The following is a 17708-nucleotide window of genomic DNA, read 5'->3' on the forward strand; positions in this document are numbered from 1 at the left end:
GGAAATAAACAAACACATTAGTCCTGTAAGTTAGTGTATGAGGTGGCTCGTGGAGCCCAGTAAGCAGTGTCTGGTGACATCCTCTGTATGCCATTAAGCAGGCTCACTGGGGGTAATTGCCCAAGTCATTAAAAGTTTGATGATTTTGCTGCTGGGTGGAGGGTTGCCTGCCCTTGCTTTGGCTCATTTGGGGTTTTTTAGTGCTGGCACTCGAGTTGCCTGTAGGCACGGAGCAGCTCTCTGTCTCACTTTCTCTCTGGGGAGCAACACCTCCCTTAATTCAGCCCTCACCCAATCCTGAAGTTCTGAGGGGTTGTCATTATTTTTCTGACAGGTAAAGAGCTCATTGATGGACCACAGAGGAACAGTGTTCAATGTGACAGGAAGTGCATGTACTGTACCATTATTGTTCAAGATGATATGTAGTTTCCACAAAACTGTGCTGAAGCAGCAAATCACAAAGTTGGGTGATGTAGATTGACACTTTGTCAGAGTGTACGGTGTAATACGTCACTAAAATCCTCACACTTTTAGATAACCCTAATCATTTACAATTCTACCAACACAGCATACTTTCTTGTGATAATTACAGTTTTCACAAATCAAACAATCTAAATGTCCTAGGATTGGATTATTCTTGTTTTTGAAGACAGAGATCTTTTATAGAGATGTACCTTTGTTTTGCCAACCAGCATGTCACTCTCTCTGCTAAACAGGATCAGCTTCGGCTACTGTAGGTTTCAAGGTCAAACCCACTCAGTGGACGAGGCCTTTGCGCCCTCAGTTGTCCAAATAGGGATCCAGGGGCCGTCCTCTCTCCCAGTGAGAGCTGATCCGCACAGACAGCCGCACTGGCCTCGGCCTGTCTCCCAGGCCCTGCACACTCTGGCACTACATAGCCAGGGCAGCAGCCACAGGGCCCGGGTCACTCTGCCAGCTGGTGCCAGACCTCAGTTACTCTGCATCCTGCTCTCATGTCTGCCATGGGGGTCGTCTGAGGTGACATGAGGTTCTAATAAGGCCGTCAGCTCCTCACCCCTCCGAAGGTGTTAGTGACTCAGGCGTCTCCTGCCACGAAGCAGTCACAGCTGCACTCTGAGTCCCAGATGTCTTGTTTGTCATCTTGGCACCTCTGCCTGTGGACAGACATTGATAGACCTCATGATTGACACTTCTGCTCTGCGTGGAAGTGTGAGTTGGGTTTGATGAACCATGTGTTATGTTATGCTGGAGTTTTCTACAGCAGAGGATCTCTGGGGGTAGATGGAAACGATTGAAGAAAAAATTAAAATAAACACATCAGTGACAGGCTGTATGTTTTTTTAAGGTATATTCTGCATACATTAGTCTCATGGCACACCTAGTCATACTTTTTAGACCAAAAAGAGGAGAGACATCACCCAACTTTGCTCTGCATTTTACGCAACCCTGCCAGTTTTTATTCAGGGAAAAAAGCAACTACAGAGCCAAGTTTCTCTAGAAGGCAAAATTGCTCGACTTAAATAGTTTAAATAATTTTCAATTTCCATATTAGTTTATTTTTACCAGTTCCCGAGAACCAAGATTCCCATCAGTAAGAGCTCCAGATTTTATCCAGAAAAACAAAGATAGATCTGCATGCTTTTTGTGCTAAAGCACCACTCTGATGTATTGATCGAGAAAATGAACACTTCAGTACAAAAAAAAAATGAACTCAAGCTGAATCACCAAGCTCAATTAGTTTGATAAAACAGGTAATGGTGGTGAAGCCCTTGAGAAGAAGTTGGGAGTGCAGAAAGTGTGAATTGAGAGTGGAATAACTGCTTCATTTTGACATTGGAAGTGCTTCTTAAAGGTCAGGCTTTTCAGCATGGTGCAGTCTAAATGAAATTCTAGTTTAGTCACACTGATCTGGCATTGTGTGAGCTGTTATAATGACCTTATCAAAAGCAGAGAAAGTAAGAGTCGCTCCACTTTATTGGAAGTTAGGTAGATCTCTTTATATTTGCCCTTACATCTGATTTTGTAGTACTGCTGTGTGGCTTCCTTGAACTCCTGTACAAATCCTGTCATTGTAAAATATGTGAATTAATCATGGACCTAAGTACATGTGTTCTACATCTTTCTATAGAAACGACTTACATATTTGAGACCACATTGAGTGTCTTTGTGGGTTTCTTTGACTCTATGAACCACAGGAAAGCTTTGCTAGTGAACCTCCTACTTGACCTCAAGGATGTCTGTGGTTTTCCACTGTCTCACCATCACCCAGAGAAGATATCTTTGTACTGTATATGTTGGTCTTTATGCTCAGAGATGTTTTGTGTCATGACTTTCCAAGTGAACCTAGCTGAACTTGTACATATTCTAGCAAAAGGAGAAAAAAAGCCTTATAATAAAATAAAATAACCTTATTTCTTTCCTTTTAAATGTAACTTTGTAAGAGAAGATGAGTAATGCAGTTGCCAGCTGGCTATCGTGGAGGTACTGTGTTCTGGGGCCGGGGTGAGGACCAAGTCTCAGTGCCGCAGCTGAGGTTGAAATGAAGCGGTGGCTGGGTCAGCAGCCTTGCACTCAGCACTCTGACATGCATCCAGGTGGAACAAAGTCCTCGCTCAGCGTCTCATCCTGGGCTTCCTGCTGAAAGGTGACATCTCCATGGCTTAACAGCCACATTCATCTGCTAAAGAGCATACAATTTGTTAATCATTTCCCCACGTGACAGTCCCTGCTTTCCAGTTGGTTAGGCAAACAAACAAATATGTAAGCAGGTGAATAAGGGAGTAGTCTGCTCCGGTGTTAAGTCAGAGGGGACAAGTGTAGGCTGGTTACAACTCCAAGGGGGTCCAAGTTTCCAACAGACCTGAGACTTTTTAAATCATATCACAGTGCAAAGATCCAAGAGAAAGTCACCAAAATGACACGTACAAAACCACATAGTGCTTTAACTGCGCCACCAAACCCATTCTAGGGCTTCATGTGTGCAGAAACATGTCATTTGATTCTGTCTCTCCTGTATTTAAATCTTTCATTTCGAGAAAAGTCATCTCAGATTTTGGTTTGTCTTATGAGTTCAAGTAACATCATGGCACCAAATAGAAAATGACACAGGACAGACTCCTCTGTGTCTACAGCAGGAGTAATGGTTCTGTGTAGTTACCTGTAGTATGACAGGCTTGAAATTAATTTATCGCAGCTGGAGTGACCCCTGCCTCAGCGGTTCCATAGACACTATGCAACACATAGGATTATACTGCATTATACCAGTTAGAATGAGGGTATAGCCGCAAGCTGTGACCAATTAAAGTTGAACAAAGCCAGCTCATCTGCTCAACTCCTCTCTTAGTAGGTCAGTGAGACTGATGAAGAATACAGGCACAAGCACTCCTCTGTGGCTCAGAGCACAGCTTTTACTCGCAGCCACGTTGTGTAACACACATTTGACAAGACACATTAAGACACATAAATCTGAAGCCAGGATTTCAGATAGGCATATTGTAAAACTATTTCTGCAAACAATCATTAGAAACCCAAAGAAGAAAACACCTTTATTTCTGTCCTCCCTTCTTGTGACTGATGTTTTCAGCTTTGAGAAATGACCGTTGCGTGTACTGTAAAGAGGTGGTGTAACATAATAACATGTGTGTATGAGTCTGAGGCAGCCACAGAGACAGAGCTGCAGAGATACAGGACATAAAGTCACTTTGCAGAGAGGGTTGCGTTACATCCAAGTGATGTATGACCCCAAGTCCCATCTGAGGGCTCATGTTACACGGCTTATTCTGCACTACACAGATAGCTTTCCGTATATGGAGTCAGGGGCTACAGTAATGTATGGACCCCTGTTGTTGCCAAAGCTCTGACTCAGCTGGCTGACTCTTGCCTCCGACCCTGACCTCTGTCCTGATAACTAGACGTTTCAGACGTGCACTGTGTCGTTGCAGTCATTCCTAAAGGAGGAATGATCTTGTTATCTGTCACCTTGGTTACAGTAAAATTGTTGTAACATAACAAGACTGTTAATAAGGTTTTCTCCCACTTCACCTACATTCTACTCTCCAGATGAAACTGTTTGCTTTCAGTTTCATTCATAGACTGTATAAATAATGGACGTAGTATACGTGACGTCACCCATCTGTTTCTGAAGCACTGGTTTGAGGCCAATCGTCAGCGGCAGCCATATTGGAAATGTTGAACTCAACATAACTGCTGTTGATCGAGTGTGACGTAAAGAGACAGACTTTGAGCCTCTTATCCAACAACTACAGTGTTCCCGCCTGTCAATCAGATCAGCTGTGCCTCTCGTAATGGAAAACTTGTAATCTTAATATCTTCGTAAGTGCCGCATTATGAAAAAATTCACCCCCCGTACAGTGTGTGCCGATCAAGAAATTAGCTATCCAGACTACACTCATTTTTTGTATCAGGCTTGAAACATGTTTATTTCTGCTGTAAAGATCGTCCTTTTTCAATTTGTATGTATGTGGTTTCCGGTACTTCCGGAACCAGCCTCAAGAGGATCCTTGATGAACTCCAGTTTATGACTCTTCCGCATTGGACTCATATTTTTAGACCTGAGGTTGCTGCTTGGGTTTCCGGTACTTCTGGAGCAAGCCTCAAGTGGACACTTGATGTACTGCAGTTTTAAACACTTCCGCATTGGCTTCAATTCTTGCAGCTGGTTTCCGCTTGGTTTCATTACTTGTTAAAATTAGTTGAGAAAAAAAATCCCCTTTTCAGCATAAACAGAGTAACTTACCACAAAACGTCGGTAGTGATAACACATTTCCTCCATTATACTGTGGCAGGTGTTTAAGGTACATGCACACAGAGTGTTTCCTTTTGAGGCTACCTCTTGCTTACTTTAGTACTCTAAAGGCTGATTTATACTTCTGCGTGGAATCGACAGCTTAGCCTACGCCAGGGGTCCGCGTAGCTCCCGCACCTACGCAGAGGCCTACGCATGTACCTGACCTGCACCTCCTCCAATGTGTAACTACCCGTAGAATCGACGTGGACCGCAAGCCCTGTGATTGGTCCGCTTGGCAACATTGTATTTCCCGCATTTACAGCACCCGGACATCGGCCACACATTGGCCGTGTATTTCATCTCCTCCTCTCTATTCTTCACGTAATCATGTCTGTATGATAAACAGCAACATGTATCAGCTGTAGATTAACATAACACGCTCTGAATCTCTGTGGAAAAGTAAACAGAGACCGTAGCGGGGCCGGAAGCAGGCGACCGGCTATCAGAGAGACCACACTGCCCTCAAGCGTTTCAGCGGAGAATTGCTGCGTGTCACGGAAACAACGACGTAAAAGCATCTGGTGCTCATGTTCGCGCAAGTCCCTGCTACGTAGGGACGACGCAGAAGTATAAATCAGCCTTAAGTAGTATTAAACATCAAGTATCGGCACACTATGGCGTGTGCAGGAAAAGCAGTCTGCGTGGAGAACAAAAGCCGGCAGGATGCAATGTAATGTAATGACATCCTGGCTCTACTTGACTGATGAAATCTGCTTGATGCTGTGACCTGTGTAATTTACTATTTACAGTAAAACTGAGCCTCACCAGAAACAGATAAACAGACTGTATTATGGGTGATTTAATTAACTAAGTATTGATGGTGGTGATTTTGCTGATACAATTCTAGGGATGATTTTCACTTTGACTTTTATCTGAACACGTTTGCTTTTCGAGATGCTGAATTGATTGTACCAGGTTAGGTTAGAATTGAACTTAGCATACGTGCAAATTGCATTTTTTAATTCTGTAACTTAATGCTGAGAAGCAGTTTTCCTGTGTACCTGATAGTTTTGTTTTTTCGTGTCCCCTCAGGTTACCTTCACGAAGAGGAAGTTTGGCCTGATGAAAAAGGCCTACGAGCTGAGCGTACTGTGTGACTGTGAGATAGCCCTCATCATTTTCAACAGCTCTAACAAACTGTTCCAGTACGCCAGCACAGACATGGACAAAGTGTTGCTGAAATACACAGAGTACAACGAACCCCATGAGAGCAGAACCAACTCTGACATTGTAGAGGTGAGTGAATGCCGCCTCCTTACTTTATGATGAAACATTTCTTCCACATTTAGTCTCTTTTCCACACTGAGATCAAATATCTTCTCTTCAATATGATTTGTTTTATAAAACCTATGTTCACACTCATTACATTAAGGTTAGAATGATTAGTTTAGTAGTGGGTTTAGACTATAAAATATATTCATTCTACCGTAACTATAGGCTTTAAAGGTTAGTTGATTCTCTAAGGTTAATGCTAAGACAAACAACAGTGAGACAAAGCAACAGTTTCCTTCTCGTCACCATGCAGATAGGGCACAGGAGGTCTGCACTCCCTGATAAGTTCAGCTTCTCTTGTGCCCGTCAACTGACGAGGAAAACCTATCTCTGCGCACCCTAGCTGCTGACCACAGCTGCTGCCTGTGTTTCCCATAGATATTGTACCTGTAGGGCTCAGTGCTCTGGCTGCTCCTCATCACAGACCATCAAGCTCTGCTGTTGCCGCAGTGGAAATACAGTGTTTCGCACATTCCATACCGCTCTATAAAACTCAACAAGCACTTGGCTTTCTTGGCAGCCTGTGCGTGCCTGACAACTAGCGGAAGAGTAAGCCACTTGTTATGCCAGTGTACAAAAGCCGTGAGCCAAAAAGTGAAAAAGCCGGAGTAAATGAGAATGATTAGGGATACATCCTGTTCCAAACCTCTTTCATTGGCTCTCTTGTGGTTTCTCTGACTTCTCAAGATCTACTTTTAGAGCCTGGAATCTTGATTGTGACTAAATGAAAGCATATACAATATATGTTAATGCCTTTTAAAAGCCTTCATATAATCTTGACACCAGTTGCCCACTCATTTTTATGGTTATTATTTAAAACAGACTAGCCTTTTCTGCTTAAAGGTACTTTAATAAACATTGCACGCTGACACATCACAATACTTTTACCTGCCACCTGCCCACTAAAACATACAGCTTTTTTATCACTGCTGCCCAATTAAAAGACATTAAGCTTTTAAGAGGGGGAGATTGAACATTTTAAAGAATCTTTTGCTTTGGAGAGACTTTCACTTGGAGGAATTAGTGAAATTACATGCAGCATAAAGGAGTCAGCTGTGGCCCATTATCTTTTATTCATGCTGCTGCTGCTTGTGAATTACCTGCTTGGCAGAGCTGCAGAAGAGTGCTCTGGCATCCAGTCGACTCTTGCAGTCACTTCTCCATCAGGGGCCCTCCGAGCAGAGCAGGGGCTCACCTGCATGAAAAATACATGCATGCATTTCTTCATTACGTAACAGTGACCACGGATTAGTTTTTTCGCCGTGGATCTGTAAGCTTTAAAGAAGCAAACATACCAGGATCAAAGAGGGTTTCTCCACCTCAGGCTGTGATGTCATGAATATCTTTGGAGTATCCATGTATGCTTATACTGACAGCATGGGTATACATTGTGCCAAATGCAGCACTAGTGGTCCCTTGCTGCTTTTCCCATTTAGCCCTTCTGTGCACTACTCTGAAGGAAGCTGCTCCTGCTGCATAAAAGGCGAGAACAAGCCGCTGTTGTCCCCGCTCACTCGGCCAGCATCTTTGCAGATATGCACAAACACCCCTCTGCCTGCTGGCTACGTGCTCAAGGTTCAGAAATGAGGAAGCGGAGCAGAAGTAACCAAGCCGGTCCACTTCACAGCAACGCCACACAACCCCGCTGTTCACAAGGCCAGAAAGCAAGTATCAGAGGTGGTTTGTAATCGGTGAAAGATACGACATGATCTAGGAGAAACTTAGGCCTGTGTCACTGTTTGTGCAACTTAGCAGCACAGGTCCAGTACACTAAGTGGAGGAGCTAATGGATTTATATTGCAGGAAGAATCCAACCCTTCCCCCACTAATCAAGTGAAATGGGTCTCACATGAGGACCCTTACTGTGGACACTTATCTAAGTTATTAAATTGTGTTAAACCAATCTTTGCCGTGCAAACAATCATGTGCTCATTTGTCCGCTTTAGGAGGCCAGAAAAACCCTCTCTTACTTTTCGTTGGGAAGCTCGTTCCGTGTGAGATACTAAATCAAAGGTCACATTCCTGCTCAGTAGTACCATCTGTAGATAAAGGCCGAGCTGTGTAGTGTGGGAGAACAGTCTCCATGTTTTCCACAGATGGATGCATGCCTGGGCCACAGTTTGATAACCCAGTGGAGGGCTGTGGACTTTGTCTCAAACTTGGCTCGCAGTCCAAAGCCGAGCAGTAAGCTTCAAAATTTCAGTTGGCGTGTGTGTTTGAGCATGTTTGCATGTGTTGATGGTCTTAATCCTTACAGCACTCAAAGCGGCAGGTAGTCGCTTGGAGTGCTGTAAGGTTGTCGAAATCGTTTTTTTTATGCATGACACCGATAGTTCCGATTTTTTAACATTATGAACGACATTAGTAGGGAAGTCATTTTCCATCAATTTCATGAAAATTGCAGCGCTCACTCTTGTGGCCTGGTGAGTAAAATTAAGCAGTTTATTCTTTTATTTAAAGTGAAGGTTGGCTGGTTCCCATAAAGTGTAAGAAAATATTTTGATGGCCACATTTAGGTTTCTTTATTCTTTAGTTTTGCAGAAAAGGAGCACACAAAAATGTTTCTTCAGATGCCTTCGCGGTATACCATTTTGAGATCAAACTTATTTACATGCAGTCATTTCTCCTCAAAGTAATTGTGGTTTCCATTATGTTTGTGTTATTGCCAACCAAACAGAGTGCTCATGACTGAATGTTTTGTGGTGTTGTTCCTATTGTGCTCCGTATTGAATTCTGTTTATACCACAAATGAAAATGCTGCCGTTAGTCATTACATTAATCTAATAATATTTACTCTTCCTCCCCTCTCTGCTCGTGGAGCTAATGAGATTTTGCTCATGCTCCATGATAACCTCACACCGTTCTCCAGCACACAGAAACATCACTGTGTCTCCAGGAGAAAACTTGAAATTACTGAGCGACTTCACAGGCATCATTTGGCATTTATGTGTCCTCTCTTAAAGCAATTCAAAACAATTTAGGTATAAGGTTAAGATTAAGTGTAATCATGTTTGCAGGCACACGGAATTGACATTAAGTCAACACTTAAATCTTAATCAAATCAGGGCTGCGATTTGTCTTTAACCTAATTTTAAGATGTGATTTGAGTGAAAATGTGTTGCCGTGTAAATGTAAGAAATGGACTTCAGGATAGGCAACGCTTTGCCTTTTCACTGCTCCTTTTTAAATGTCTTTTACCCTGGTGACTTATGGGAGTAAACAACCAGCCTCCATTCATAGGGAAATACTGCTTATCTTCCTTATAATAAAGAGGGGAGGCCATTGTTAACGGGACTGAGGAAAAAAGACTGTTTATTCTCTATTTATGAAGGACCACTAGAGTGAGAGGAAACTAGCATAAAATTATCAGGTTATTTCCATTTGGTTTTATTTCATGATCACTATCAGCTGTTGTCATAAATTGAGCAATATTAATAATTCAATAAGATATGAAAATTTTGACCATTACTGAATGCCAGGCAATGTGATTGACCTTTGCAGATTTTATTGTGACAAAAGCTATTCACCCAATCAAAGCAGAGAATTTGCCATCATGTTGCATATTCTGTATCTTTTTTATATTGATCAAGGCCGTCACTGCATTGAGGTGCAGTTTGCACTCAAAGACAAATACTACAGCCAGTTAAGGAATTAAACCTTGCACTGTTTTGGACTGAATGTGCACAGATAGTTTCAAACAGGGGGATGTTTATGTTGTCAATCAAACGCTGAGCAGTGATTAAGACTCATTTCTATCTTAATGAATGCAAATTGGCACATCTGCTATGGTGGGCTTGCTGTCCAGACTCTTCAATTAGCATGATTGATCAATTATCCTCCTGCTGGTGGCGCACTGGAAATGGAAGATGGGGAAAGAGTAGGGGGATGGGGGAGAGATGGAAGAGTATGAGAAAAACAAATGAAAAGAAAACTGTACTGAAGCTCCACTCGCTATATCAGATTATTAATTTGTGTAGAATTGTAGAATAATGGAATGGCAAATTACTCAGAAAGGGTAATCAACTTAAAAAAAATAGATAGACGATTGTAAGTTGAATCTAAAAAGTTAAATTCTAACTGATTCAACTCTTTTGACAAACATACACTTCCAGTTTGACAGCTAAAAATGCAGATTAGCGATCAGAAGGTACGTTTTTCATATCAAAACAAAACAAACATACATTCATGCAAATAAGTGCTTTGTTTAATTCTTATATATTTTCTACAGTACATTTTAAACCTCCATCTGATTCTCCCATCAGCAGACCTTCTGATCACATGTGAGAAATGAGCTTCTGCTATGCAAATATTTAGTTGCTCCCTGCTCTTTAAAGTCTGAAGTTTCTGTTGTTGTTAGTTGTTGCACACAGATTGTGTGTCTATTTTAACAGGAGGCTTAATTTCTTAAAGCACAGTGGTGAGACAACTCAGAGTGGCAGATGGGTTCTAGGTGTATGGTTACAATAGTGACAGAGAAACTTAACCGGATGGTCAATGAGGCTCTGGCATTGACTAATGCCATTTTGTCTTATGTGAAAGACAGCACTACAGGAGGTAAGCTGTGAATATTTTTTATACCGTTATACTTGTAAATGGTAGGATCAATTATTTTTGCAACTTTTTTTAAATCTCCAAGGCTGAAATAATTGAATGATTCATTTTAAAAGAAATATTTTTAAATTTTACAGAATTGTTATTAAGGTTTAGGTTCTCTCTTCCTCCATTGCCCTATGAATGATGTAATGCTTTGGTAAGCACAATCCTACATTTGTAAAACGATCACTGACAAAGTAACCAAATTGATACTTTAAATAAGGTTTTATAATATTAGAATTTGTTGTACCTCCAAAAAATTATACATAAACCTTAATTACAGAGTAACAACATCAGGCTATTTTTCAAGTTTCCCACTCAATCTTTCCTTTTGTCTTGCTACTTTCCGAGAACCACATGGCCTTTATTTCTAGGAACACAGAATGGAAAGGAAAGGAAAACAAGATAAAATTTCCTGATCATTCTGTTTTTAAAATCAATGTTATTTTATTGCCTGGTACTTGAAATAGTTCATTCCTTTTATTAATTGTAATTAAGTTATTGGAAAAGGAGAGCAGCAGTGCAAATATAACAGAAACTGAGCTCTGGGCTAATTTATTTATATGAGTTGGAAACTTTATTAAAATATTGACTTGAATGAGTTAGAAGATGTGAAATCAAAGAGATCTTGCGATTTATAACATGTTAAAAAATTTCCTTTTAATAAAATGAATTAGGCTCAGTAGCTTCATTGTCAACTCTCAGTTACACTTAATATCCACCTCCATCTCTTTGCCATTATCTTTTCACTTCTCCACGGCAAAACATCATCATACTCTTTTCACCAATGAGCTCAAAGCAGCAATGATGAGAAATCCCTTTTAAGCTAAATCAAATATCATTGCTATTGACTTAGACTTATTGATGTTGATTTTTCAAGGCTTTTCAATATATGTGAAATTTTCTGCAGCCCATTTTTATTATTACAGAAAAAAAGTATGTGCTTTTCTGCTCTCCTGTGATTTATTGAAGTGATATTAAAATTGTTTTCTACATTTTCATTCGGACATTATGTCACGCACAGCTCTGTAGATTATCATCGGTAAGATGGTATTATCTTAAGTATGATTACTGTAATGAAACTTTAATTTTAAACATGGGTTAAGTAACAGCATAGGCAGTCATTAATGTGAGTTTTTGAAATCTTGTCATTCCCCGTTATTTGGTACTGATTTAAAAACACCATGTTGTAAAGATGAGCTACTTCCTATTTCCTGTGTGTACTGAGTGTTATGTATACCTGAGAGCAGACATTTAACCTTTGGGCCTGCTGGCCAGCTCCAGGGTTTACATGTGTTCCCAGTCAAAACAAATACACTCACTGTTCACACTGCAGCAGCTTCTATTTTCAGACCAGTGCAGTAGGACAAGTTAAAAATAAATAACTCACATATGTTAAAGTGAAAACAGAGGGAAAGGTTATCTTTGTTTACTACAGAAATATCTCTGCTTATATTACTTACAGTTACAGTATGTAGCCTCAGCTGATTAGCCAGCTCCTGTGAATCCTTTCAGCCGGACACCATACTGTAAAACTGGATACTGCAAAATAACCTTCAACAAAAGTTGTTGGCTTGCTAAATATGCATACATATGTTTGTGCAAATGAATGAACAGGAAAATACTGTTAAAAAAGTACAATACTGTCACATAGAAATGTATTTTGTTTATTTAGCTATTTTCACAATTGTCTCATAGTTATATCATAATTGCGGTCAGAATAAAGCTCATGTTTCTTTAAATGACTCACATTACATTTATGGTTTGTAACTTACATGAGTCATGAGATGGTGATCAGGTTAGATTGATGGTCTAAAATTCCAGGGCCGTCACACCAAATCCAGGGTTCATTTAAGTGTCCGGTTACATTTCAGAAACATCACCACTTTAGCTTAAATAAAGGAGAGATTGTGAGTAATGTCTTCAGTGAATTCTCCTTTTTCTGTAGTGGATTTAACCTTTAAAATGTTGCTTAGCACAACCTTTTAGCTCTCTAAAAATCTGCTCCCACAACGTTCTCAGTGTGGTTATGATTTATTTGAAAACCAATGAAAGCCAAAAAACATTACTTTCTTTTCTGTGACTTGCTAGGTGCATAATTGTCATCATTTCTCAGCATGATAAGAGTAACCTAATTTTGTCAGTATTTTATTTCCCTCAAAATCTGTAATCTGTTTCGCATTTACATCTTGGGATAACAAGTGTGTGTGGTAATACCTAATAATACCATCTTTCTCAAGGTAAGAAGTGGTAGTATAAATTCTCCAGCTCATTTATTTATTCATTTATCTCTTATGGAGCAGAGTAGTGAGAGTCGTCTGAAGAGTCTCCTCTCTCCATGTGAGTGAGGCAGTATTAATGGTTCTGTTGCGAGCGACATGCTGGGTTTCAAAGTGCCCCTTTTTGTAGGACAAGGACTCTTTTTCCTCTGGGCTTTTAGTGAAAAAGGGTCACCAGTCCTCTTTTGTAGTTTTTCTCAGCGTAATGAAACAGTTGAGGTAATGTTCGTATTACTCTGTAATATGTGTCCTTGGTTATAGAAGCAACACACAGTAATTGTTTCCTGATGGCAGGGTAATGGGCTATGGTTCTCAAACTGTGAAAATGTAGTTTGATTACTGAAATCTGAAAAGCTGTATTGCTGCTCGTTGTATTGATTTGTCTATGTATAGTTTTCTTTGAGGGAGTTTGTGAATGGCTCAGCTTATAACTGAAGATATCGTGTTTTTCTGTACATTTTAAACTCATTATGCATCACATCTCATTGTTTTATGATTCTGGCCCCTCCACCGAGTGATTCTTGTTACCAGGTTACTGCTAAGAGTTTTTTGCTTTTAGCACATGTTGTATGACATTGACGTCAGAGCTTTTTCCACGCTCTCGGCTACGCTGCCAATGTCTCATTTGAAATCAAGGGTCTCTTAAGAGAGAATATGATGAAAGGAAACACAGCAACAACAAAAGACCACAAGCCATAGTGCCTCCTTCTAAACATTAGTTTCCACTGACACTGATAAGTTGATACTCTAAGGTCTAAAATTAGATATTCTCTATCCCAAAATCTGGAACTAAACAACAACACTGTTTATTCACCAAAGAGATTAACACACATATGTCTTTTAAAAGCTTAACTGAGAGTTGTTCCGTCTTTTGCAGCTTCCTTTGTAACTTGTGGGTTACTTACTTGAAGATGCTTTTAGAAATTTAAACTTCTGCAGGGATTTTCTTGGGACCAGTGCTTAGATGATGAATTTGAGCTGAATTTTATGGACAGTTTTTAGCTTTTACCTATAGACTCAAACAAGGTTAAAAGTGTGAACCTCTTTTTAAAATATTGCTGTTATTTCTGAAAAGGGCAGCTATGGAGTAGCCAAGCAACAAGTCAGCGATGTTAGGGGCGCTGGTGGCCTAGCGGTCTTAGCGCCCCACATACAGAGGCTATAGTCCTTGTCACAGGCGTCACTGGTTGGATTCCCGGCCACGACCATTTCTTGCATGTCTTCCCCCGCTCTCTACTCCCCACATTTCCTGTCGCTCTTCAGCTGTCTTATAGAATAAAGGCAAAAAGCCCCCCAAAAACCGATGTTGGATACAACTTCATTTCTGTATCCTCGGAGATAAATGCATGCTTATTTGTATTAGATGTATTTTAAAGATAAATGACACAATACTGCAGGGTGTACAAGTAGTGTCATGTGAAGTAATAAGTACTGTAGGTAGATACTTTACTTGGAGAATATTACTTGTATTACCTCCTTCCTATTGGGATGAAATCATTCTGACATTATTTGTAGCTTTTCTGCAGAAACAACGTGTTGACAGCGTCCAATGGTTGGTTGGCTTCTCAAAACTGAACCACATACCTGTCACAAACAGTGGTACCAACTGCATAAAATAGGTCAGACAATGAGCTGACCTAATTTGGTTTGATCTAATTATGAAGCTACAGTTATAATAGTCATGTTAAAGATCATTGGAACCACAGGCTACAAGTCCACCCTCTGTGTGCTCTTCAGCAAGTGACCTTGTGGGCTGAACGGTTGAAATGAGACCTTGCTTTTGTACATGGTGGCTTCTGTGGGTGAGCTCGTGCAACAATCAGCTTGCCCTTGTGCCCCCCTCCTCCCACTGTGCGTGCTGTGCGGCCAACCCCTCCTGCCCAGGGGCGAGGACAGAGCAAAGCCTGCTGGGAAGGGGTGGGGGGTGGGGGGGGTTAGCTGGCACTGTGCCACCTTCCCCTGGCTGCCTGGCCTGACTGGGGGCAAAGAGGGAGGCTGCTGTGTCTCAGATTGATGAGGACAGGTCTGTGGTCCGGGTATAGAGTGTTGCAGAACAGACGTCCTGCTGGCATATCCTGCCCTCTCTGCCTCACCCCCCCCCCCCCCCGCCTCCAGCTCTCCGTACTCGCCTTATCGGAACTCCTAATTGTCCTTATGAATATTTTAGAGGCAAGCAGGAATGGGAGTTCAGGGTTGGGGGTATGGTTTCAAGGGCCCTGACAGCTAATGATCCACTCAATGACCAGAGAGAGAGAGGGAGAGAGAGAGAGAAAGAGAGAAAGAAGGATGAAGAAACAGGTAGCAAAGATGGTTGGGAAGATTTTCAATAATCTATATGTTAATGTTTTTTTCTTAACTGTAATCATTTTGCCATTTAAATGTGCCTCACCTCTTCTTTTTGTGGAGTGTTGCCAGTGTATGTTCTCATTGTTTTCATCGGATAATGACGTTGATTGGTTTTGTTCTCAGTTTGTTGTTTAATTTACTCTTGTCAATACTACAAATTAGCAGTCAACTGATTGAGACTTTTGTCTGTCAGTGTGCCCACTATTAGCCTCGTCACAATGGTCATTTGCCGAACTCTCAAAGCTGAGAGCTCTGAAGGAACTGCTCAGTGCACAGCAAGGCCTCTCATTCAGGAAGCATGGATGGGCTATGTTTAATTGCCAATCTGATCAGGTAATCACTTGCAGCGCACCTTGTAGAGCAAACTTTTTGAATTCTCCATTATATATGTATTTTATATATATAACATTGCTTCAAACTTAGTACGTATGTCAACTTTGGGTAAATAGGCCAATACTGGTTTGACTTTGAAACCACATTTGATCATGGTCTATCATCTGACCTTATTCACACACAGTTAATTTTCCTCTTGCATCATACCCACAGTGGGAAGCTCAAATGCCAACATAATGTTGTACCTGTTGGTTTCTTGTTTCAGTCATATAGATTAGGGTGTCTGACAGATAATCATATTTTTATTGCTTCTCTATTGATCAACAACTGAAAAGACAATGGAAGGACAATCAGCTTTGTTCTAAAATACTGGGTTATGGCAACTGATAGGGTATCATATATGTTGTTTGACCATAGACTGTATAAATAATGGACGTAGTATCCGTGACGTCACCCATCTGTTCCTGAGCGCTGTTTTGAAGCCAATCATCGGCGGCAGCCATATTGGAAATGCGGAACTCAACCAGGCATAGTGTGACGTAAAGGGGCAGAGTTTGAGCCTCCTAGCCAACAGCTATGTGTTCCTGTCCGGGAGTCAAGTCAGTCAAGTTCTTATTTGGGCAAAAACTCGTAATCTAAATATCTTCTGAACCGTTCCGTTAGAAAAAAATTCACCCCCGTACAGTGTGAGCCGATAGATAAATTAGTTACCGTGAGCCAAGCCGTTTTTTTAACCAGGCTGTAAACATGTTTGGTAATGCTGCAAAGATCGTCTTTTTTGAATTGGTGTCTATGTGGTTTCTGGTGTTTCTGCAGCCAGCCTCAAGCGGATTCTCAATGAATTGCAGTTTATAACACTTCTGCATGGGCTTCATAGTTTGAGTGCGGAGGTTGCCGCTTGTGTTTTACAAGCCCAAATTTAAAAGAGTTGGGATGCTCAAAGTTGGGAAGTTGTGTAATGCTTAAACACCTGGAGGACAAACTTCCAACTAATCCCATGAATCACTGTGCAAAAAGTACAAGGGTGGTAGTTAGTTATGGATGGCCGCGATTGCTGCATTGAAAACTGCATGGGCTCCAAATCACATCCAAAAATCATTGTCTGTGAACCATAGACTGTATAAAATATGGACGTAGGATCCGTGACATCACCCATCTGTTTCTGAAGAGCTGTTTTGAGGCAAATCGTCGACAACAGCCATATTGCTGCTGTTGAGCGATTGTGACGTAAAGAGGTGGGCTTTGAGCCTCCTAGCCAACAGCTACAGTGTTTGTGCCTGTCAATCAAGTCAGCTGTGCGTCTCATTGGAAGACTCATAATCTCAATATCTTTGAAATTGCCGCATTAGGAAAAAATTCACCCCTCGTACAGTGTGTGCTGATCAAGAAATGAGCTAGCCAGACTACACTTGTCTTTTGTACCAGGCTGTAAACATGTTTATTTCTGCTGTAAAGATTGGCATTTTTTTATTTGTGTGTATGTGGTTTCTGGTACTTCTGGAGCCAACCTCAAGTGGATCCTCGATTACCTGCAGTTTTTAACACTTCCGAGTTGGACTCAAATTTTTAGACAGGAGGTTGCTGCTTGCTGTGAACACAGTCTGTTGCTGCATCCACAGATGCAGGTTAAAACTGTACAATGCAAAGAGGAAACCATACAGAAACATGATTTAGAAATGCTGGTGATTTCTCTGGGCCCAGGCCCATTAAAGATGGACTGAGGTGAAATTTCCTGTTGTCTTATAACAAATTAGAATGTGACATTCTTTTTGGTAATCACCTTCTCCCCTTGACAGAGAGGAAGGGCTCCCTGGCTTGTTATCAGTGCACAGTTAGAGCCAGTATCTGTGATGGTATGGGGATGCATAACTGCTACTCTTCCTGGAGTCCAGGAAAGAAAGTTGAATGTTCATGAGTTGATACCAGTTTATTATAAACAAGGATACCTTAACATTTATGGAGCTTGTAACAAAGCAGTATAACAGCAGCTTTTTAGTTTTCCACCCTGAGTGTGACATCAGAGGAAATTGTCTGCTGACTAAATATGGTGAATTGCCATTGTAGTGTCAGGTGGGATTGAACCTCACTATGTACAT

General features: G+C 41.1%; 1 protein-coding gene across 1 annotated transcript in view; it reads left to right on the plus strand.

Annotated features, from left to right (window-relative positions):
* mef2aa (myocyte enhancer factor 2aa) overlaps positions 1-17708 on the plus strand; it is a 64797-nt gene that overhangs the window by 25995 nt on the left and 21094 nt on the right. The window contains 1 exon segment of the mRNA XM_034686303.1: positions 5822-6025. Coding sequence (XP_034542194.1) covers positions 5822-6025 — 204 coding nt within the window.

The sequence above is a fragment of the Notolabrus celidotus genome, chromosome 6 (genome assembly GCF_009762535.1).
Source record: "Notolabrus celidotus isolate fNotCel1 chromosome 6, fNotCel1.pri, whole genome shotgun sequence".
NCBI classification, from domain to species: Eukaryota; Metazoa; Chordata; class Actinopteri; order Labriformes; family Labridae; genus Notolabrus; species Notolabrus celidotus.